Source organism: Solanum tuberosum, unplaced genomic scaffold (genome assembly GCF_000226075.1).
Source record: "Solanum tuberosum cultivar DM 1-3 516 R44 unplaced genomic scaffold, SolTub_3.0 scf00154, whole genome shotgun sequence".
Taxonomy (NCBI): domain Eukaryota; kingdom Viridiplantae; phylum Streptophyta; class Magnoliopsida; order Solanales; family Solanaceae; genus Solanum; species Solanum tuberosum.
In genome coordinates this window covers 1,304,017-1,329,854 of record NW_006239079.1, presented here as the reverse complement: position 1 = coordinate 1,329,854, position 25,838 = coordinate 1,304,017, and the positions used below count along the sequence as shown (strand labels likewise).

At 31.9% G+C, this 25,838-nt stretch overlaps 1 protein-coding gene and 3 non-coding genes across 4 annotated transcripts; 2 read left to right on the top strand and 2 right to left on the bottom strand.

Annotated features, from left to right (window-relative positions):
* Positions 1 to 2,838: 2,838 nt before the first annotated feature.
* On the top strand, positions 2,839 to 2,902 carry MIR399K (microRNA MIR399k). The gene has a single exon (NR_127270.1). It is a non-coding gene; the product is annotated as a microRNA MIR399k (primary transcript).
* A 5,029-nt stretch (positions 2,903 to 7,931) lies between these two features.
* MIR399A (microRNA MIR399a) lies at positions 7,932 to 7,995 on the bottom strand. The gene has a single exon (NR_127212.1). It is a non-coding gene; the product is annotated as a microRNA MIR399a (primary transcript).
* Positions 7,996 to 17,240: 9,245 nt separating this feature from the next.
* Positions 17,241 to 17,308, top strand: MIR399G (microRNA MIR399g). The gene has a single exon (NR_127218.1). It is a non-coding gene; the product is annotated as a microRNA MIR399g (primary transcript).
* Positions 17,309 to 23,496: 6,188 nt separating this feature from the next.
* Positions 23,497 to 23,838, bottom strand: LOC107061649 (uncharacterized). The gene has a single exon (XM_015311274.1). It carries the CDS (start codon positions 23,836 to 23,838, stop codon positions 23,497 to 23,499), a length of 342 nt encoding a protein of 113 aa, XP_015166760.1.
* Positions 23,839 to 25,838: the final 2,000 nt, after the last annotated feature.

The window sequence follows — 25,838 nt, the reverse complement described above, 5'->3', positions numbered from 1 at the left end:
AAGTTGGATGGTGCTTTTTGAGTTCTCTCATATTACTCAAAAGTGTCGTCATTTGTTCCAGTTTGCATATCACGCTAACCCGAAATAATTAACTTTTTGTGGAAGTAAAACCTGTTTGCACCTTTCAACACATATGGTATGGTAGTAATTTATGAATTTGCGTGCAAAAAAAACAGTCCTTACGACTTAAGACATTCAAGTATAATGAAGCTGGACAATTGGCGTCCCAGTCTGGATCAATGTTACATAAGAATACATTCATATAATACCATCCTAGTTTCTTGCACCAGCTAGTCTGTCCCTCAAACGTATGCCCCATGTACCTACATCATATCTATATTTATATCAATATCGATATCAATGTAAACTTCTAAATTGGAAAGTTGAATCAGCTGAATATCAATTAATAATTGATAAAAGCCACCTATTTCCAGCAGTTGATAAACAAAGTCGTCGAGTCAGACACTTCAAGAGCCAAACTATAAAAGCCACTGTTTGGAATAAGGGTGTTCATTGTTTGGAAAAGCAAATCACTACAGAGATATATTAGTATAGTATTCTAAAACAGAGATCTTAAGTTCAGCTAATTGGCTACCTGAGCTACATTGCTGATGAGGATTTGATTCCCACCTTGTAATATGTACCGAATTTCCCTTTCTCTACCCCTATGTGATAAAATAGATATAGGAAAAACAATGGACCAAAAATTACTCATAAATTAAAAATATAGTATTCTAAAAGGACAAAGGCGTTTTCATCATGAATGGCTACCATATTACGTTTATGCAGTAGTTATGTGAGGCAATTTGATTGTTTAGTTTTGTAAGTTTAGAGTCATCCTGATCTCGACAAATAAGTTATCATATGACTATTCACATTAATCATTCACAAAAACTGTACTTTATATTTTCAAAATAATTACTTAATTGATACAAAGATGTGTATAACATTACTCGAGATACAAGGGCATTGCAGGTGTCGAGAAACTACTTCATAAAAACGATCAACTTTGGTTTATATATCACTCGGTCTATTTCAATTCATATGTCTTAGTTTTTTTAAGTCTGTTTCAAATAGGAAGTTGCTCTAATTGGACCCTAAACTTGGCTTCAAATTTTAATTTTGACCTCCAACTTTCATAGTGCACAAACAGGCACTTTAACTATCCAACCTTTTAATAAATAAACACGTGAATCCTACTTGGCAAAACGCGTGATGTGCACGTATTCTGCGCGAGTTAGGAGTAATTTTCGAGTCCCACAACAGTAAAAAAATGTTGAAATGACAACTCTACCCCCGGATTCCGGCCAATCTCTGGCAACCCAAAACCTCCGTTCATTTTCTTCTCTTTCAGGCAAAACGCCAACAAATACCCAGCCATTCTCCTTCTTCCTCACACCGGAGCACAACCCATGAAGCGAACGAGCTTCGAGCTCGCTAAACCCACCAAATACCCGACCCCAAACCCATCAGATCCGCCATCTCCGGCGAGAATCCAAATGACCCCCCAAACCCCATGAAAACAGACCCAACAACCACAAACACCTAAACCAAGAAGCCAGCCATCAACAAACCTCTAAGCTCCGTCAAACAATGAGCTCCAAGCTCTAAAAACCATTAGGAGGAATTAATTTTGATTCTTGTATATAAATTAAAATTAATTTTGATTTTTTTTAGTTCTAAAATTACGTGTAAAATATTTAATTAGTTGGCAGCCATTGAGTGGCTCACTAATACACGTTGGAGCGTTTGCATTTCACGCTCTTTGGCTGCAAAAATCGTGTGTTTATTTATTTAAAAGATGGATAGTTAAAGTGTCTGTTTGTGCACTTTGAAAGTTGGAGGTCAAAGTTAAAATTTGAAGCCAAGTTTAGGGTCCAATATATGTATTATGCCTTTTTTTTTCCCTAAATGACAGAGGAGTATTATGTAGTAAAATGTGATAATATTTTATAACTGTCATTTGGCGTGAGAGACTTTTGGCGCTGGTGGAAGAAACTTAAATGGTTTTACTAGTTGTTTGTCTCTCAAAAAGAAGTCTTTTTCAATTTTTACTTGTCTTATTATATAGCATCCAGAATTTGACTGTATTGATATATGCTGCTGCACTTGTTCAGCTTCAACTGTCTTAAAAGTAAACTGGCACAAATGATGACACACTTCGAACTTTTATTATGATTTATGAGAGAACTCAACAAGCACCTTTTTCGAACTTCTATTATGTCTAACTGTCAGGCAAAGGAAGCAGTACTCTTCATTTCCTGGCCTCTAAAAGAGCTGGAATCCTAAAAATTCCATAACATAATCAAGAGTGGAATTAGGGAAATCGAAAAGCCATGTGAATAACAAATATCAAAATTCAAAACCAAATAGAAAACGTAACATGGAAATGTAAAAGAGAAAAGAAGAACAGAAAAAATAAGGAATATGATGAAAGGATATGCTGTATTTCACTCCTTGACTGCAAAAGGCACACACTTCCAAGGCATAAAATCATGCAGCATCAACTTTCAGCAACTTTTTCTTGATGGAATCTGATGAAAATATTTTTAAAGGAGGTGCTTTTAGGAAATGAAATTGTAAAGGATAAGAAAGTTACCACATTTTTTAACTCTAGAAAAAGCAATCCCATAAAGCAAGAAGATATCCGCAAATCACAACTAGAACCAAAATCACATAGGATATGCTGATTCTCTCCAAGGGTTTATACCGTCTCTTAAACTGAGAAGGAATGCCTATAAAAGCATTGAAGGCTCTGCTGTGGTGAACCAGAGAAAGAAGAAAACGAGAGTTGGTGAATGAAAATATATTCTTGAATTTATAAGGGAAACAGTGATAGGGCTACTCTCTATTGGCATGCAATTGTATATTTCAGCTGACACGCCAAAGGAGAGCTGCCCTGTTACTGTCTCTGCTTAATCTACATGCCCTTCGGGCACTCTTAATACAGTGTGATGTCTTGAAGCTATTTTTCTACTTTCTTCAACGTCTACATTGATTTTCAAATCAAATCACAAAGCATGATGAATGTTATTACATTCTAATTTTCAAATTAAATTACAAAGCATTAGTTAATTAGTTATCCATAGTGAGTCGTTCTGTTCTCGTGTTATTCCAAATATCAAGTCTTGTTTACTTTGTTGTGAACCCACCAATAGATTTGAATGCGACTGTGAGATGTATATATTCAAATAAACATTTTCATTTAAAGAGCAGTTATAGCGTTATGAATGATATAACATTCTATTTTTTGTATTTAATCCTCAAATTATTTTTGTTAACTGAAGATTTATACATAGTTCTGATGAACTAGAATGCAACTCGATTGAATATCTCAGACAAGCTGCTTGGATGGTTCAAAAGATTTCCAAAGCTAAGAAATTAACACTTTGGAAATTCAGGTTACAGGATGGATGAGATTCAGGATTACACATTTTCTATCAGGAAAATGTATCAAAAGTTACAAAGTGACTTATCCAAAGGTACTTCAAAATCTTCGGAAGTTTCAAATGTACATTTCAAACTCAGGGAAGTATTCTGGAATTTGAATTAGTTAAGTTTATAATAATGTCTTCTCCAGAAGACTCTAGCCCTGTTAATCATGATATTGGGCAGCTCAACATTGATTCGGAAAAGGCCAACTGGTTCAGTGTTAGGGTTTTGCCCTGATTTTTTTTCCTTATTTGAAGTTTATTTTTTTCCTTAAAAAAAAGTCAAAATATCATATATCATATATTATTATAAGTGGGAAGAATGTTAGGCAAAAGTTAGATTACCATTTTGCCCCTACATTAAATTAAAATGTTATAAACTATTTAATAAATTAAATACTAAATAGTAAATCATCATATTACTACATGAATAATTTATTAATACCTTTTACTAATTAACTTCTAAAATCAAATCAATAATAACAATTAAGCTAGACCAAATACATGATTAGATGTTAGAACTAATTATTTTTCACTTGTCTTCCCACTTTACAATGAGCCTCTTAAAATTTATATATCTGTATAAATCTTCATATTGAGAAGGTAACCAGCTCTCATCAACTCACACTAATTTTTTTTGGAATTTCTTATATTTTTCCTATTTAATTTAATATTAAATGCCTATTAATAAAAAACTATTGTTAAGTATAAGCCGAAAAGACTCACAAATTTTGTCAGTTTCAAGAAGAAAGTCCAAAAGTCTCTTATCCCAAAATTTAAAAGAAGAAGGACCCTGTTGTGTTGGCTCAACCAATGCGTTTGTCACTTTTTGGGGCCTTTTGTGGTGGTAACATGGTTGAAAGGTGAACTTTTTATTTTTGTTTAGATTTATTTAATATCTCAAATAATCACAAGTTCTGCTCAACAAGAAAAACATGTTTAGGCTCCAGTAGCTAATAATACGTTTACATTACTCTATTTGGTCGTTAAATTACTGTGTAACATTGCAGAAGTTAAGCTTTTTTGGATTTATTTTGGATATGCTCTTCTATTTGGTGTCTTTAGCACAAATATTTTTATGGTTGTTTTCCTAATAAACCTTAATGTGATTGCAGTTAAAACGTTGTGCAGAGATGCAGCGCTCCTGAAAATGTATTTCATCTAAATTATTATGTACTATTAAGTGATTAAGTATTAAAAAAAATCTACTCGGCTTTATTTCATTATTTTGGCTTTGTAAGGTTGTGAATAATCCCTTTCACTTGTGTTTTAAGTCAAATAATAATTTCACTTTCAATAGAATTTTACCCATTAATCAATTATAATTATTTGAGGATGCAATTTTGGTACATGTGTAGAAGACTTGAAGGTTATGTTTTTGAAATCTTTTTTTTTGGTTCTTTATGTTTTTATAATTTCTTTGGCTAGGAAACACATGGTTTTTCCTTTCAGTTTCCAATACATTCTTAATATTAGTTTTTTATATTCTTCACTTCTTCATCTATTAGGGAAAAATTATTAACAATTTTTTTTGGTTTCAAATATGTCAACACAACCATATCCAACTACAGAATGAGGTATTTATCTTTTGCTCTTTATATTTTTGCATGAATTCACAGCTTTTGATGTACACGGTTTCTCTTTTTATAAATTAGGCATAAAATGTTAGTTTATTGCACTTTTGTGTTTTATCATCATATAGTTTTAATGTCATTTTTTATTTATTAGTTATCTTTCTTATTTGGTTAATATATTACTTTCTTTAACTTTTTTCATTTTGTTGATTTGATGACATTTATATTTTATTGCTTTTCACATTAATTGAGTTGATGTTACAAATGTTTCAATACATGAGATAAACTTATATAATTTTTATACGGTAATAGAGGTCAAACGTGCAACGCACGTTCCTTGAACTAGTATATATATAAGAGAGAACCTTAGGCCCGCCTACGTGGCGCCACCACAAACCAGAATTCCCTTTTAATTTATTTATTTACAAAACTAGCCTTCCCCTTTTATGAGAAGTTGTGAAATTTATGAAAAGTTGTGATTTTTATGAAAAGTTGCGACTTTAATGAAGAGTTGCAACTTTATGAAAAGTTGTGACTTTTATGAAAAGTTGCGACTTTATGAAAAGTTGTGACTTTTATGAAAGGTTGTGACCTTTCCAAAGGGTTGCAACTTTACCAAATAGTTGTAACATTTCCGATAAGGCACAATAAACATTTGTTCACACTACCATTTGTTGTCTATAAATATAGAGATTTTCTCTCATTTTAAAACAACAAAAATTCTAAACCTCCTCTTCTTCTTCTTCACAATTAAATATTTGTGTACTTTGCTCCTATTGAGTGGCTTACTAACATCATTGCTTATGTTACAGATCCTGGTATGTATTTTTATAATCATTAATAAATGTTTATGTTATTAAGCATAAATGATAAGATGTAATAATTTTCATTTTCCTTTACATTATTAATGTTTGTTGCTACATAATCTTGTATGTAAGATAATATATTGTTTTAGTTTGAATGACTGATAGGTTTTAAATATTATTTTATAAATTCTACGATAATAAATTTCCGTGCGAAGTGCGGGTAATTTTACTAGTTACCATAAATGCTTCAACTTTTTCTCAAAAGGAAAATATAATTTTCTTTCATATTTGGTTTATTATTTCCTTAGAGGAAAAGTTTGGAGATCTATAAATTGAAGATTCCTATTTCCATAGCATAATACAATAACTTCCATAATATAGACGTTTAAGAGTTTAGTTTATGGAGAGATTAATTCTCTCAACAATTTATAATATTTTTCTTTTATATTAGTTTTCATATATGATTTGCAATTGTAAGCTTCCGCATGACACCCTAATCACCTTTATAACCCAACATTCCGCTGCAGCTCAAAGACCATTTTACAGTTGTAACATTAGACTTGTAGTTTTATTCTTAGCCATTTTATGTGTAACTACAAATGCTTGATTCATTTATGAAATAAAGTTTGATACATCAATCATTCTCAATTCCACGAATATTTTGTTTATATAATCTTCTTTCTCTCTCTAGTTAAGCCGGGGCGGGGCATTTCCACCGGGGAAATTTTCATCTAATTTTTGCAAGTCTAATTCTAACATGGTAACATAGCAGGCAAATGAACTATACTAGTTCCTCTCATTAGAGTATCATATCCTCGAAGCTAGATTTTGTATTTTGATTGATTTTCAAAAAACATATATGGATAGGGTTCAATTTCTGATTCAGCAGGGGTTTACTCTATTCTACTTCTGATTCAAAGGTTTCACAATGGATTTACTGTGATATTTAAGGCGTTCATGATGATGTATTATTTCGGGCAAGGTGACCGATTTTAGCATTTATTCTAAGTTGAAGATTACTCTTACTTGGAAAAGGTTCAACGATATGATGATTGCTTGGATCACTAACTCCTTATCTAGGAACATTTCTACTAGTGTTTAAGGGTATATGACTCTAATAGGGAAACGTTGTTGGACATTAATGAGAGATTTTGGTCAATCAAATAGGTCCATGTTCATTCAATATCAAATGACATTAGTTTCATTTCCCAGAGAACTTCAAACATTGCCTCATATTTCACTAGACTGTGAAGCATTTGGGATCAGATGAACATTCATTATGTAGGGGTCATCTCTCCTACGTTCAATAATGATATTTCTTTTGGAGAGATTTCTGACTAGGCTCATTTTGCAGGTTTAATTATATTTGTTGTAGTTAATTTTGTGTTTTTTCATGTATGTTCATCATTGCAATTAGGGGTAGATACTTGGATCTTTGACTCAGGGGCCCCTAGCCACATGACTCCATTTATGGTGTTGATAAGCTATATCAGTGTATATTAATTGTATTTCCATATTTCTCATGTATACCATATATATCTGTATATATAATCCACGATAATCTGGGATTTATGTGAAACACCCCCTAATTTGTGTCAAAACTGACAATGCTCTGTCAATCAGTGTTGCAAAAATAAAAAAAAATAATCAAGGATTAGTACAACACCATCCAGGAACCTTTACTGGAAAATTAGTATACCATAGGAGTCTTTTACAGTTTGGATCTATCATGGAGTAAAAGAATATATTGCAGACTAGGAATATTCAAAATATGCCTTCTTGCAATCTACGTTGTGATCAACAGATATATAGTAGCATCAAGTACATCGTGCCACCCTGATGTAAATTTAGTTTCAGGTTTTAGAGAAGAACATATTAACTCAGCAGCGGTGGATAGATTATGTAAACAACTTTTGCATCAGAGTTATAACATTAAGCAAAAACAGTAACTGCGCAACTCTCCTTTGGCATTTCATCTGAAATATGTGATGAATAAATAACCTCATGCCAATAGAGAGTATCCCTATCACTGTGTCTTCTTGTTAGAGAAGAACATAGTGACTTACCACTTGCGGATACAGTATGTATTGCATCAGAAATACACTAAGCAGAGACAGTAACAGGGCAGCTCTCCTTTGGCATGTCAGCTTAAATAGATCACTGCATGCCAATAGAGAGTAGCCCTACCACTGTTTCCCTTATAAATTCAAGAATATATTTTTATTCACCAACTCTCTTTTTTCTCATTTTTCTGCTTCTGTTTCATCACAGCATTGCCTTCCAAGCTTATATAGATAATTCCTTCTCAGTTTCGAATACGGTATAAACCCATGGAGAATCAGCATATCCTGCCCTTTTTGTGTCTTCTTGCTTTTTCTAGGGTCAGAAAATGGGGAACTTTCGTATCCCTTTTACCATTTCATTTTGTGGCTTTTCGGTTTCTGAATGCTAGTATCACTTAATTAGGTGTTTTTTGTGACTATGAAGTGTGTCACTTGACTCTTTTACAGCATATCCTTGGTCATATTCCTCATTTTCCTCTTCTTTTGTCCATATCGACATTTCTATGTTATATGTAGGGTCGTTTTTGCTTTCGTGTGGCTTTTCGATTTCCTAGTGCCAATCTTATTTAATTAGGCTAGTAAATTTTTCAGATCCCAAGTCTTTCAGAAGTTGCAAAACAGAATTGATTTAGCAAAAGTGTAGGACAAAATAAAAGTTGGATGGTGCCTTTTGAGTTCTCTCATATTACTCAAAAGTGTCGTCATTTGTTCCAGTTTGCATATCACTCTATCCCGAACTAATTAACTATCTGTGGCAGTTTAAAATCATTTTGCACCTTTCAACATGTGCGGTATGGTATTAATTTAGTGAATTTGTGTGCAACAAAAAACAGTCCTTACAACTTAAGACATTCAAGTATGATGAAGCTGGACAATTGGCGTCCAAGTCTGGATCAACGTTACATAAGAATATTTTCATATGATACCATCCTAGTTTGTTTTTTCCACCGGCAAGATTCTCATGCAGAATTTCTGCCCCATATAGCTGTGTTGCACTTCATATATAAGACGCGGCAAGAGCTAAGGGGTTCAATTGAATCCTATAGAAATAGGAAAAATGAGTTTTTAATTATTACATATATATATAAATTGTTGAATCTCGTTGATACTAGGGAAAATTGTAGTGCGATTTCAAAGCGATTCAATGTGATGTTCTAGTATTTTTCTTGAATTCCTTGCAGCCTGCTTCTGATAAGACCAGCCTAGCTAGTTTCTTGCACCAGCAAGTCTGTTCCTCAAACCTATGCCCCATATACCTACATCACATATATATTTTATCTATATCAATATTATTTGAAAGTGAACTTCTAAATTGGAAAGCTGAATCATCAGAGTATCCTTCTAAATAGTTAATCTGAATATACATCCTACTTATAGATTAATTAAATGGTGTCAAGTAGTGTATAATTGATAAAATCCACCTATTTCCAGTAGCTGATAAACAAAGTCGTCGAGTCAGACACTTCAAGAGCCAAACAATAAAAGCCACTATTTGGAATAAGGGCGTTCATTATTTGGAGAAGCAAATCACTGCAGAGATTTCTAAAACGGAGATCTTAAGTTCAGTTAGTTGGCTACTTGAACATTTACATTGCTGGTGATGATTCGATTCCCACCTTGTAATATCCTACTCCAATTCCCCTTTTCTATGCCTATGTAATAAAAAAAGATATAGGAAAAACAATGAACAAAAATTAATAATAAATTAAAAATACATCATATTCTAAAAGGACAAAGGTGTTTTCATCAAGAATGTCTACCGGATTGTGTTTAGGCGGTAGTGATGTGAGGTAATTTGATTGTTTAGTTTGGTAGTTGTTTGTCTGTTGCAGCTCAAAGACCATTTTACAGTTGTTTGTCTGTTGCAGCTCAAAGACCACTGGTACAGCTGCAGCTCAAAGACCATTTTACAGTTGTAACATTAGACTTGTAGTTTTATTCTTAGCCATTCTATGTGTAACTACAATAAATTAGGTCTAAGTTCATCCAATTTCAAATGACATTGTTCCATTTCCCAGAGAACTTCGAACATTGCCTTAGATTTCACTAGACTGTGAGCCTTTGGGATGAGATGAGGGGTCATGTGCTCTTGTGGCCCTTTGCCCAAGTTTGTAGAAGAACTGAAGTTGTTTTGGTTCCTAACTTGGTTGAATAATTTCTACTCCACATTTAAGAGCAATATACTAATGATATCTCCCCTTCCCTCTATTAGCAGATCGTACTCCGTGTTAAAACATGACGAGAAATAGAGAGAGAACTCACATTTTTCAGGCTTCTCCACTAAATCAGCCTCATTTTCTTCCTCGTTTGCTCCTTCTGGTTCCGAGAGAAGTTTTACTCAGAGAGTCTACTATAAGTCAGCGAAGCATGCTGCAAATATTGCAAGAAGTCAGGACACACTCTTAATAAGTTCATCCTTTTTCCTCTGTCTTCAAGTTCACTAAGAGCAAAATATCAGTCCATGTTGATAATTTTACTCCAATACTCTTAGCTTCCATATCCCAATTTGTTGATCATTCAGCACATGAATTTACTCCGAAGCAATAGGAATATCTCATGCCTCTTCCTTCCAAATAATCAAATCTCTCCTAGGTTCAATAATGATGTTTCTTTTGGAGAGATTTCTGACTATGCTCATTTTTCAGGTTTAATTAGTAGTATATTTTTTGTAGTTAAATTTATGTTTTTTCATGCATGTTCATCATTGTAATTAGGGGTAGATACTTGAATCTTTGACACAGCCACACAGGGGAAGACTCCATTGATGATATTTATAAGCTATATCAGTGTATATCACATTGCATTTCTAATGAAATTGGAATTGTGACTTAGATAAAATAGATTAGTTGATCATTAGTGCTAACATTAGTTAGTTAACACTAGAAGATTCCTAACAGAGTTAGTTAGTTTGTTAGTTAGTTAATGCTTTACAACTGTCAATAGAATAGGACTAGATGTGTATATAAGGGAAACTTTAGTGTATTCTCTATGTAATTCAATTCACTATGTACTGATTTATCTTCAATGAAGATGCTTCTTTCTGTTCTCTAGTCTCTCTTCATAATACATTGTTATCTGCATTTGCTATTTTGTATCTTGGTATCAGAGCATTGCGACCATTAATATGATCTAGATTAGGTGCGTAAACAAGGAAGAGCCGGAGAATCAATGGCAGTCGTGATTGATAATGAATTACCTGAGAAATTAGGTCACAATCATTCGTTGTTTTTGAACAATTTAGATACATCTGGAGTAGTTCTAGTCTCTATTCAATTGACAGGATCAGAAAATTATTCTGTATGGAGTCGGTCGATGAGAATCGCCATACTTGGACGAAACAAGTTGGGGTTAATCGATGGAAAATGCAGAAAAGAGAATTTTGGTCCAAATCTGAAGGATCTGTGGGAACGTTGCAATGCAATAGTGCTCTCATGGATCATGAATTGTGTTTCAAAGGAATTGTTAAGTGGGATCGTGTATTCATCTGATGCTTGTGCAGTATGGAATGATCTTAAAGAGAGATTCGACAAGGCAGATTGTTCAAGGATCTTTCAACTACATAGAGAAATTGTGACTCTATCTCAAGGAACAAGCAACATTTCTGAGTATTTCACAAAATTACCACTACGTTGGGCAGAGTTCGATTGCTTAGCTCCATTTCCCAATTGTAATTGTGAAGGTGCGCGAGGTTTTGTAGAATTCATAAGCAGACAAAAGCTGTTGCAATTTCTTATGGAACTGAATGAAACGTATGAACAGGCTAGAGGTCAAATTTTGATGCTTATCGCAATTCCTTCTGTAAATCAGGCATACTCAATGATGATTGAAAGAGAGAGCCAAAGGAATATGGCTATTGTTATGGGGTCAACTATGAATATGGATATTGCTGCTTTTATAATTAGAAGGAACACACAACATCCCAAGATTAAGAAGAATTGGAATGTCCAGTGTGATTACTGCAAAAACATGGGTCATGCCAAAGTCGATTGTTATAGACTCATTAGTTACCCACCAGATTTCAAGTTTAAGAAGAAATTTGGAAATCAGAATGAGCATAATGTACGGGGAGGAGATCAGAGGACACAGACTCAGGCTCATTTTGTGAAGAATGATACTGGAAGGATGTACAATGATGAAGGAGGTCCTAGTCGAGATGCTTACAATGAATCCCATAGAGATTTACCCAATAATAATCAGAATAGAATGATGTCTGATAGTCACATAGGGGGAGGTCCTTCTGGTACACACTCAGGAGATTGGTACAGAGGACCCGGTCCTTCTAACTATGCTCAAAATCAGTACAATCAAATACAGCATCACATGGATAATCCACAACATCATGCTCAATTTCAGAGGTTAACTGGCAAGGAGAATATGGGAGAATCTTCAGCCAACATGAGCAATTTCGCATAATCATCCAACATGGGAGGTAATGCCTTTGCTTCACATGCAAGTAATATATTTCATCCTCCTATAGATGCATCTAAAGAGACTTGGATCATAGACACAGGAGCCTCTAATCACATGATCTCTAATAAGAATATGTTGATAAATGAAGTGAAGATTCCTGTTAGTGATAGTAATAGACAGGTTCACTTACCCAATGGTGGTTCAGTAGCTGTTTCGAATATTGGTACTTGTGAAGTTATTGATAGACAAACAGTGAGCAATGTTCTATACATTCCAGATTTTAGATTTAATCTAATGTCTGTTTCCAGCCTAACTAAGGAGTTACAATGTTCAGTCACCTTTTTCCCTAACTTTTACGTATTCCAGGACCTCTCAAGTGGGAAGGTGTTGGAGATTGGTGAAGAACATAAGGGACTCTATCTGATGCAACATAAAGAACCAGTCCACACTAATAACCAACCTCTTAGAGGGATGATAGCAATTAAGAATAAAGTTGACATCTTGTTGTGGCACAGGAGATTGGGTCATGCATCCATTGGAGCTATGAAACAATTATTTACTCTTGATCACAATGAATGTAAACATGCTCTAGATAGTTGTGAAATTTGTCCTCTTGCTAAACAAACTAGAATGCCTTTTCCTATTAGTGTATTCTAGAGCAACTTGTGTTTTTGATTTACTGCATTTAGATGTTTGGGGACCATTTCATGTACCTACTTTCGATGGGAATAAATTGTTTCTCACAATTGTGGATGATCATTCTCGAATGACTTGGGTCTACTTATTGAAGTTAAAAAGTGATGTTGTCATAGTCCTGAGATCTTTCATCCAGTTAGTACTTACTCAGTTTGGTAAAACTATAAAGATAGTGCGGTCAGACAATGAAACAGAATTTGTAAATTCAGAATGTTACTCCTTGTTTCAATCATCTGGGATCATACACCAAAAATCTTGTGTTTATACCCCACAACAAAATGGGGTAGTGGAGAGAAAGCACCGATATATTCTGGAGTTAGCTCGAGCAATTAGATTTCAAGGTTCCATTCCATTGACATTTTGGGGACACTGTGTATTGGGTGCTGTTTATATGATGAACAGATTGCCATCTGTATTCTTATCAGGAAAGACCCCTTTTGAAGTGTTTCATGGCTGCAAAGGGTCTTTAGATCATTTCAAGACTTTAGGTTGTTTGTGCTATGCCAAAATCTTGCCACCAGGGGATAAATTTGCACCAAGAGCAATACCTGCTGTTCATATGGGATACTCTGAGGTCTCTAAGGGCTATGTTTTGTACAACTTGGATACTCATAGTTTCTTTATTTCCAGATATGTGAGTTTTAAAGAAGAGATTTTTCCTTTTAACGCTCATGTCCCCTCTCATCCTGTGTTTCTAGATTCTTCAACAGCTGATGCAACTGATGATTTTCAGCCAGTCATACCACCAGACCCTACAGGTACAGAAGCTGTTATTCAAATGTCAAACTCACTGATGCATTAATAGCTTCTGGTTTTGTGCAGAGTAGTTTGGATCACTCATTATTCATCAAAAGACTTTATGGACATATTGTAGTAGTGTTGGTATATGTGGATGACATGTTGGTAGCTGGTAGTGACCTAAGGTTGATTGAGCAAACTAAGGAAGAACTACATGCTAAATTCAAAATCAAAGACCTTGGAACTTTGAGGTATTTTTTGGGGATAGAATTCAGTAGATCATCCAAAGGGATACTAATGAACCAAAGAAAATATGCCCTTGAAATGATAGAAATGATAGAAGAATTGGGGTTGACTGGTGCCAAGCCATCATAGACACCTTTAGCTATCAACTTGAAATTAACAACAGTTGAGGTAGACAAAGCATCAGGAGTAACAGATGATCCTTTCTTAACAGATATAGGATCCTATCAAAGACTAATTGGCAGACTATTATATTTGACATTGACTAGGCCAGACATTGGGTTTGCAGTACAGACATTGAGTCAATTTTTACAAGGGCCAAAGAAGTCACATATGGAAGTTGCTATCAAGGTTGTTAGATATATAAAAAGAGAGCCTGCAAGGGGTATTCTATTCAGCAGTAAAAGGGAGAACAAATTAGTAGCATATTGTGATGCAGATTGGGCATCATGTCCAAACACAAGGAGATCTGTAACAGGGTTCTTGATCAAGTATGGAAATTCACTAATATCGTGGAGGTCAAAGAAACAGACAACTATTTCAAGGAGCTCAGCAGAATCAGAGTACAGAAGTATGGCATCTACAGTTTCAGAATTAGTATGGATCATTGCACTGTTTAAAGAACTTGGAGAGGAACTGGAAATGCCAGTGGATCTTTTCTGTGACAGCAAAGCAGCTTTGCAAATAGCAGCAAATCCGGTATATCATGAGAGGACAAAACATATAGAGATTGATTGTCATTTTATTCGAGAAAAGATACAAAAGGGGCTGATCAGACCATTATACTTGACAACACATGAACAACAGGCAGATATAATGACAAAAGGGTTGATCAGGTCACAACATGAATACTTAGTATCCAAGCTAGGCCTTTTGAATGTATTCACACCAGGCAACTTGAGGGGGAGTAATGAAGTTGGAGTTGTGACTTAGATAAAATAGATTAGTTGATCATTAGTGCTAACATTAGTTAGTTAACACTAGAAGATTCCTAACAGAGTTAGTTAGTTTGTTAGTTAGTTAATGCTTTACAACTGTCAATAGAATAGGACTAGATGTGTATATAAGGGAAAACTTTAGTGTATTCTCTATGTAATTCAATTCACTATGTACTGATTTCTCTTCAATGAAGATGCTCCTTTCTGTTCTCTAGTCTCTCTTCATAATACATTGTTATCTGCATTTGCTATTTTGTATCAATTTCCATATATCTCATGTATACCATATATATCTGTATATATAATCTGTGATTGATATATGATACATACCACGTGATATACGCATATGGCAGTGATGTCAATGAAATCAGTGCGTGATATACACTTGAGTTATTTTAATAGAAAAAGTATTAATCACACACACTAACGGCTTATTATCAGCTTCAATATTTTTATTCAAATACATAATTGTTTATTTATAAAATCATCTTCCACAATTTTATCCAAATATATGACTGATCATTTATAAAATCAGCTCAAGCACCTAAAAATATTTCTCACCACTTGATTCTTTTCTGTTATATGTCAAATGGAAGGGAAAAAAAAGTAGTTAATGCAAAACTAATATGCTACGAAAATTGAAGGAAATGATTTTCTGCAACGCAGTAAAAAATAGTTTAATTTCTTTTTTAATTAGAAATATAATGGGAAAAAGGTCTGAAATATATCCGAACTTTGACCGAAATTGTTGTTATAATACCGAACTTTGGAAAGGATCTTTTACCCCTCTGCACTATTTAATAGTGTATTTTAAAGGTATATATGTGCCCACGTGAACATCATAAATATTGTATCATTATAAATAGTAATGTGTCCACGTGGACACATATATACCTTTAAAACACACTATTAAATAGTGCAGGCGGTAAAAGGTCGTTTGGTATCGTAACAGCAATTTCGGCCAAAGTTAAATAAAATAGATTAGTTGATCATTAGTGCTAACATTAGTTAGTTAACACTAGAAGATTCCTAACAGAGTTAGTTAGTTTGTTAGTTAGTTAATGCTTTACAACTGTCAATAGAATAGGACTAGATGTGTATATAAGGGAAAACTTTAGTGTATTCTCTATGTAATTCAATTCACTATGTACTGATTTCTCTTCAATGAAGATGCTCCTTTCTGTTCTCTAGTCTCTCTTCATAATACATTGTTATCTGCATTTGCTATTTTGTATCAATTTCCATATATCTCATGTATACCATATATATCTGTATATATAATCTGTGATTGATATATGATACATACCACGTGATATACGCATATGGCAGTGATGTCAATGAAATCAGTGCGTGATATACACTTGAGTTATTTTAATAGAAAAAGTATTAATCACACACACTAACGGCTTATTATCAGCTTCAATATTTTTATTCAAATACATAATTGTTTATTTATAAAATCATCTTCCACAATTTTATCCAAATATATGACTGATCATTTATAAAATCAGCTCAAGCACCTAAAAATATTTCTCACCACTTGATTCTTTTCTGTTATATGTCAAATGGAAGGGAAAAAAAAGTAGTTAATGCAAAACTAATATGCTACGAAAATTGAAGGAAATGATTTTCTGCAACGCAGTAAAAAATAGTTTAATTTCTTTTTTAATTAGAAATATAATGGGAAAAAGGTCTGAAATATATCCGAACTTTGACCGAAATTGTTGTTATAATACCGAACTTTGGAAAGGATCTTTTACCCCTCTGCACTATTTAATAGTGTATTTTAAAGGTATATATGTGCCCACGTGAACATCATAAATATTGTATCATTATAAATAGTAATGTGTCCACGTGGACACATATATACCTTTAAAACACACTATTAAATAGTGCAGGCGGTAAAAGGTCGTTTGGTATCGTAACAGCAATTTCGGCCAAAGTTAAAGTATTTTTCAGACCCTTTTCCCAAATGTAGATGGAAAAAAGAATATGACAGAGGATATGCTGTTTGAAGGTCTTTTGCAAACCTTTTTTTTTTTCATTTCACCTACAAATTCATGGAGAAGGCAACTGGGGAATCTGATGAACATATTTTTTAAAGTATCTTTCACCAAATGGAATTGTAAAGGGATAAGAAAGTTACTCCCATTTTCTGGCCCTAAAAAAAGCTAACACAGGCTATAGCATAAAAATCACAGGATATGCTGATGCTCCAATGGTTTATTCTGTGTCTTAAATTGAGAATGAGTGCTCTATAAAAGCGTGGAAACGCTCTTTTGTGATGAATCAGAAGCAGAAAATATGAGAAAGACGAGTTATTATAAGTGAAACAGTGATAGGGCTACTCTCTATTGGCATGCAGTTTGTCACACATTTCAGCTGACACGCCAAAGGGGAGCTGCCCTATTACTGTCTCTGCTTAATCTTAAACGAACAACTTTGTTAATAGTTGATTCTGTAGATTCTCGAACACCCACACTTGGATCTCAAACGTCTACACTCTACATTGGTTTTAATTTCTACTACGTAAAAGAAGAGGCGGAGTCAGCATACTGGCACCCCCTTCGGTTAGTTCGTGTGTTTAATTTTGAACCCCTTATTAAAAAATTTAACTTCACCATTGCGTATAAGAGTAGGAGAGAATTCACTACAAAATGGCAGTATGTTTTTTAGCTCAAATTCAAAGTTGAAAACAGACTTGAGGGAGGTTGGGTGAAGAATTTGAAATTCATTATTGTTGGACCTTGAAGAAACAGATCATATGTTACATGTATATCATATGCATACATTTTAAATATAATCTACCCACGTCACGTGAATCAGTTATATACATGATATACATATAATTAATTTTCTTTAATAATTATGTTTGCATATTCATTTGATTAGGCTCACTGTAATTTTTCAGGAAGAAAAGAAGATGCAATTACCTACTTTTTTTTATTATCTTTTGACGGACAATTACATACAAATTCTATTTTATGCTATTTCAAATGAGTCTTTGTGCATATTTTCGTTGAAAACCAGCACAAGTAATCCTCTCCTGCGTACTAGATCGAGGATATTCACAAAAACTATTTTTGCTATAATTTTTTGGGAAAATTTCATAAATAGGTAAAATGTGAAATATAATAGGCCTCCTTATTTAGAGTTTGTCTATTTACGTAGGGTAGTTATAGTTTAATGGCTAAACTGATTCGCGTTTGTATGATTCAGATTTTTTTAATTGATTATACAAATTAGGGAAAAGGGTCTGATATACCCTTCAACTTTGTCATTTAAAGTTGATATGTCCCTCATTAAAAACTGGCTCATATATATACCCTATTGTTATACAAATGGCTCGCATATATACCCTTTTCCTCTAACGAAAGTGAAAAAAATATTTTGATTTAATTTTTTAATTATGTTTTAAAAAAAATCCATATGGGGTATATTTGATCCTCCACATGCATATTTTTTTTATTTATTACCAAAAAAAAAAAAGGAAAATGATCCCTTAATTTATGGTTATTATATCTAATTAGAATTCCTTGCCTAATATGACTTCTTCTTTTTTTGACGGAAAAAACACGACCCGCTGTATATAACAATTGTAAATGTATATAATTGAATCGAATTGTAAGAAAAAAAATTGTAGTTGAAGTATATCTATTTGTATAAGCAATATGATATATAGCAGTTTCTATATGTTTATGAATAAATTTATAATAAGTTTTTGTATAAATTGAGTTGTATAAATCAAACAAGTTGTTATGTATATTGTATTGTAGTTAAAGTATATAAAGCATACTTGTATGTGTCTTAAAATTATGAAATATATACAAATAAAGCATATTTTAAACCAAAGATATATACACATAAAATACCTAATATTTTTAGTTGTGTAATTATACAATATTGGACTAGCATAATTATAATTTTCAAAATTTGAATTTTTAAAATTGGCTGAATAAAATTTTCAAAATTTTAATTTTAATTTTAATTTGATTAAGTTATTTAATTAGGAGAAGTGAGAGATTTTAGGAGATAGATTAGTGGGTGTGGTAAGAGAGACTGAGAGAGTGTTTTGATTTGTATAAAAGATGAAAGACAAACTTACATGTTTTGACACAAATGGGACCCATTAACTACCATATGTTAGCTTAAATATGTAATTTTCCCTAAATTTTATATATTTCATGATTAAAGATATAAATTCTTAGCTATAACCTGAAAATATTGATAGTATATACTTAGCCTCAACACATATTTACGATGTTTTTAATTTGTAACGGAATACAAGTACAATTGTCACCAGATTAAGCTTAATTTGTAATGGAATACAAGTACAGTTGTCACCAGATTAAGCTATAAAAATAGCAAACAAAATTTGAATTTGTGACAAATAATCTTTTTTTTCTTTATTACGATGCAATATCTTGTGGCTACTAAATTTCAACACTGATGGGCGATTAACATCATTACTCAACACCCAAAGATAATCTTACCTATAAAAGTATATGTAATTAATCATGACCACATAATGTGCCATTCATATGACATGTGATTTTCTTCCTTTTAAAAAATGCTAACTACAATTATTTATGGAGGGAGTCTAATCAGAATACCTTCATGAATTTCATATTCGAATAGCACCAAATCTTTCTAGTGGTCCTTAAGCACTGCCTAAATTTTGGCTATACATAGTGGATGGATTAGACTGAATATGAGTGGATTAAAATAAATTGAGTTAATAATAAACATGTTATTACTTGAGTTAAAATTAATCCAATCAAAATCAGATAAATAATGGGTCATAGGCTCATAGCTCAAGACTCACGTCATTCAACTCTTTCCATGATTAAGTTCTTTGTTATTTTTTATAATTTATTTAATTACCTAATCAAACTTCTTTTTTTTAATTGAAATTTTCAGGCCTTTTATTGATGAGAAGGAAGAGAACAGACAGAGGGGGAAAGCTAGTGGGAGAGTCCGCGACCAACCAAACTATATTGTTGTTGAACGGCACATAATTATGGATTCAAAAGAATATTTTCGTCTGAAAAATTATTACTATGCAAATAACGTTAATTATATGTATAAGTTTGTCGAATTATTTTTAACCCCTACTCCAAGAGCTCTCACATTTACTCTCTTGGTGACTCGAATTCACAACCTTAACATTGGTAATTTATTTCTGTATTTCTTCCTTTGAGACTCTCTTGTTAAGGGGGAGTTAACATCTATTTGATTTACTGGGTTTGAAATTTATTAGTTGTACACTTTTAATAAATTTATATGTAAATACCTAATTTGAGTTAAAACTATTGAAATGAGATGAAATTGTATTTTATATATCGCATCAGTCAACTCCTAAATAAGATACAAACTACAGAAACGTATTTGCACACTTATCTTAAAAAATAGAAGCACATCACACCATCAGCAATATTTTACGTACTGAATGGCTCTGTTTTTTTTTCTTTTTTAAGAATCTCTTAGCCTTCACCGTTAGAAATTAGAATAGGAAAAAAAATGACATTTAGCTTTTATGTATAAAAAAATAAAAAATAAAATTATAAAAATATATAGAAAATTATTTCTCCGAATTTAATCATTTAGGGTGTTTAGTATGAAGGAGAATATTTTTTTCTTAAATGTTTTCTTGTTTTTCCATATTTGATCGTATAAAAACTTTGAAAACTATTTTCTTCCAAAAAATGAATTTCTTAAAATAAGAAAATTGATTTTGATTTTATTAATATAAATTCTATCAGTGAAATTCTATTTTATTGTATCATCCTACCCACCATCCAATGCTCCAAACTCCGATTCGTTAACCATCCATCTGCACAACCATCGACCCCCCACCCTGCCCCTCTTCTACCTTTATAGTTTTTGTTAGATTACGTATAAAGTTTTTGATTTGCTAAATTATTGATCAAATATTAAACATTAAGTAAATTAGAAAATATTTATTTTTCAAAAATAAATTCTAGAAAAATATTGTCCCGTTTGTACCAAACACCCCCTAATGTCCTTAAGCTTTAAGTTGCCTAATCATGGGTGAACCAGCTACAATAGAATAGGACAAGAGATAACATTAATTAAATGAATACAGCATGAGTTTTAAATAAACCCGTCTTTGTTTTTTGAAAGTAGATTAAATACACAACACATATTTTGGGCCAACATCATATCCCAGAGTGTTAAAATTTAAATGTTGCAATTCATATAAAATAAGAACTTTTTTAACTTCATCATATGATGAGTCTACATTCAAGGAATCTCTATTTCAAGCATTATATCAAATGTATCTGTCTTAATTCTATCATGGGACTATATAACGATAAACGTAACCAAATGAATTTTAGGTCGAATTCAATTTTAGGAGGATTGTCGAAATATATATACGAAGATTAAAAAAATTCCATCTAACATAACATTTTTCAATATTATCTTCAGACTTCACCTCACGTCCAGAATTGAACATCTGATGCATGTATAATAGATAATTTAATATGGTGGGGGGCCTAACATTGATACATAATAATTGAGATGAATCTTTCTCTAATACTTGTAAATACATGAATTTTAGATCTAATTTAATCCTAAAAGTTAACTTACGAAAAAAATAAATTTATTCAAATTCATATAAGATATTTATTTATTTATTTGGATGTAGAACTTTTCAACAATGTAGAGAGAACAAAGTGACATATGACCTCTCGGGAAAACATATAAGCATGTGGTTATGGATTGATTTGTTATTGTACATTTCTATTGTTTTAATTTATTTGTTTAGTTTAATTGGCAAGAAATTTAAGTAACTAGAAAAAAAAATTAAAATTTTTTATTTTAAATTAAAGATATTTAAAACTTAATTTTGTGGTTTTTATAAACATATCATATGAAAAGTTAAAACTAAAAATTTATCAAAAAAATATATTTTGGCTTATATAAGTTAGGAATTCTAATTTATGACTTTTTATTAATAGCGTGTTTAGTCAAGCTTATTTTTTTCAAAAGTGAGTGTTTGACCAAGTTTTTGGAAGAAAATAAATATTTTTAAAGTGTAGAGAAATTGTTTTAGAAGCTAAAAAAATAGCTTTTCCCTAAAAGCCTTTTTTAAGAAAAATATACTTAAAAGGATTTTTAAAAGCTTAATCCAACACTAATTATTGCTCAGAAGTATTTTTAAATTTATTTGTCAAACACGAACTATATTCGCCAAAAGTATTTTTTTGAAAATATTTTTCAAAATAAGCTGATTTTAGAAGTTTGTCCACAAAAGCTATTATTTTTGGCTTTTTAATTTTATAATAAGTGTGTAAAAGTACTTCTTTTAATTTTATTTAAATAGTACTACAAAAATGTTTAAAAGTTATTTTTATTTGAAAAAAAAAAACTTAAAATAAGTCAACTCAAACATGCTTTAAAAAGATAAATAAGATAAGCAAATTAAAATCAAATAAATATTAACTTAACCTTATTATAAAAATCCATAAATTTTAATTAAATTATGAATCCACCTCTACAGTCAAATCAAATTTCTTTTTAAATTGTAATCCAAAATCTATCTTCTTTAAGCTGTGCTTTCAATGATCTTTCTCATTAATTAGCTTTTATATTATACTTGCTGTCAACAGATTATCTGTTTTTCCTATTTTTTCCATACAATTAAGTACACGTAGGATGAGAAGAACATATGCTCAACCGCAAGCACAATATTAATATTAAATGGGAGTAAAATAGTGATCTGACCAAGAAAATAAACAAAATTAAAATGAGTACAAAATAGGTGATTTTTCTCTTTAATTTTTTCCCAAATCAATTGATAAACCACCTTAATTTTAAAATTAGTAGTTCCTTGACCCTTATTATGAGTTTCTTTGCTACTCCTACGAAATTATCCAATATTCCGTTACACGCACTAAAAGCTTCTTTTTCTTCTTTTGTGTATTAATGACAGAATAATAATCAAAATAAACAGAATCAAAAAAAGAAACCATTATGAAAATGAATTAGATAGTTTTACTTACTTTTCTTGTTTTTCCACATCTTTCATGTCATATCGTAGTTTTACATTATTTTTTCAAAGTAATCTAGCGAATTAGATTTTAAAAAGGTAGTATAATAAGAACGCTTAAGTTTATCAGTAGAGACCGTTTCTCTCAAATGGATTCTATGCCGATGAATTCAAATTAGTCAGATTTCTATGCAGATATCATATTCGAATGAAAAATCAAAGCAAAATTCATCATGTGTTTTGTGATTTGAGTGAACCAGAAGTGAAACAAATATAAAAACAGAGAGAAGGGTTTAATTGTTCTAAGAATCAAAGAAAAGGGGAATAACAGAGAAAGAGCAAAAGATATACTTATCTAATGAAATTACAAGATCTTTTTAACCTCTATAGCTCAAGTCTCAACTCCACCATCTTTAAATCTTTATTCTTATCATTCATTTACAGAACCCCAAAAGTAAAAAAAAAAAACAGTTTAATTCCCATGAGAAAAATCTAATCTCCGCGAGCAAAACAGAGTAGTCTCTGCTCTGCTCGCAGGATTTAGGGAAAACAAAAACCTCATTAAATTACAGAAACAGTATATCTATGATCTGTTCCTAGGAGTGATTTTGATTACAAGACCAGGAAAAACATCATCAGGATCATGAATATGTGGATTCTCCTCAACAATAAAAGGATCACCACACTTATCACTAATCGTATGTAACGTTTCTCCTTCTCTGACCACATAAATTTCATCACAAGGTCTGCTCAGGAAGTGGTTCCCTTTCATGACGGCTCCATCTCCATCAGTTGAATAATTCTCTTTCACTGAGCTAATTAAAAGCAAACCCAATATGAAAATAGCACAGTACAACGAAGCTGCATCTGCTATGGCTACTAATTGTGCTTTGGTGGATTTTCCTGATACTAAAACGAACGCCATAATTAATTAATTCGTGAGTTGAGTGTGCTTGAAAACAGAGGAAGAACAATGAGTTTTTTTTTTTTTAATGAAGTTTGAGAAGGGACTAATTATATATATAGAAGAAAATTGAATTTGGGTTGGGGAGGTGGGAGTTGGTGTTATTTTTAGTCGTGTTTGATGGTTAATGGTTTAGGCAGTTGAAACTCAAAGTCATATCAACTATATATTTCATCTCTATTTGGTCTACTTATGAAAATTTTGACTAATTAAATGCGCCATCTTCTTAAGGGATTTATTTTGATTGGAGAAAAATTATAGTGATGTAATTATGTTAATTTCTCACATATAGTCATTTATCTTAATGACTTTTTTTTTCTATTGAAGTCATTAAAGTAATTGCTCCAAATTTAAAATATATAAAAAAAAATATTAAATTATTAATTATTATGACTTATAGTATATATTTTAACCTAGTTTTTAAATATAGAAATTTTATTTTTAAAAAGTTGAAAATTTCATGTCAAAATATTCGATTATATTTAAATTGTTTGACTCTCGAAATTCGAATTATGTCAGATAAGTTTGAAATAGAGAGTATATTGGCTTCCCATGAAAGAAATTATAGTATATATGTCAAATAAATCCACTTTTAGGATTTCAAATTATGTCTTCCCTAATACATGGTAGATTATTCCTTATTAATCATATGATAGCTAGTAAAAATGCGAAAAAGGACACATTCCATGCATGAAAATAATAGGAATTGATATTAAATGATTTTGTTTACTAATCTAGAAAAAGAAAAAACAATTTAATATCAATATAAATACAAGTGGTGTTTTCTTTTTAAGTAGTTGACCAAATATTTTTTTTAGGGAAGGTGGCTATTAATTAGGTGTCCAAACCATTTGTTTGGTGAGATAAAATAATTTAGTGCGGGGAGTACTAAGATTTGTTCCTGTAGTATTTGAGCATGGATGGACACGTGGCGCATATATGAGGTTTTTGGTAATTTTGCCTCAAGTTATAGAAAGGTCACGCAAAGTAGATGAGTCATATGTTGTCCAAACCGCCATGCCATGTCATGTTTGAGTTTGGTTTCTACACGTCTTAACTTTATATCCAATATAAAGAAACTGCCACCTCCTTTTGTATCTAAAGGAGTCTGTCCAGATCATCGAGAAGAGTTTTGTCCAAGTTCAGATCGATTCGTTAAGTAGGAAGGACGATTTAGACAAATATAATCTTTTATGGATTGATAACATAATTAGGTGGTAGATATATGTTTTTTTATGTGATGTCTTATATGATAATTTGTGTTTTTCGTGATATTTTGTGTATCATTGGTAACGAAGGATCTATGTGTTTACTTGTTTAGTTTTATACAAGTTTAATTTATTTGTACACACCCAAAATTAGAAAATATAAATGTCAGTTGAAATCAAGTTAAATGACACATAAATCACATTTATGTATTATGAATAAATATTTATGCCAATTTTTCATTCTTTTTTTGTCATTGTTTAGATTTTGACCTCATTAAAATTTGGCCTTTTAAATATATCCTCCCAGCCAAATTTACTTTATACCTTTTTAGATGATATACATTGATTATACAAGATCATAAACATGTTATATCTCTTATTTAATGAAAGAGTCCATCGCTTGCTTTAGTAATCTCAAATAAGGCGTGCAGGTTAATAGGTGATTCACTGTCGAAGCGAAGACAATGTTGGATCAATCAAAGGGAATATTTTTGTTGGTTATATTTAATCTAAATTATTAATTAGGTGGATGACTATTTAGAATATTTTTTTTTTCTTAAAAAATTAAGCAGATAATAATCATTTCACCAAAATCAAAAGCGAAATCATAGAGTGTCCGTAAGAGATTGCCTTAATAGCAAATTATGGTGATCGTGGATTTTTTTAGCTAATTCCTGATAATCACCATAACATGTTATGTGCATACAAATTGACCAATGCAACATGTTATGGCCATTTGGGACTTGGCAATTT

Excerpts from the sequence above, each read along its gene's own strand:
- LOC107061649 (XM_015311274.1), bottom strand. The coding sequence starts at position 23,838 with ATGGCGTTCGTTTTAGTATCAGGAAAATCCACCAAAGCACAATTAGTA.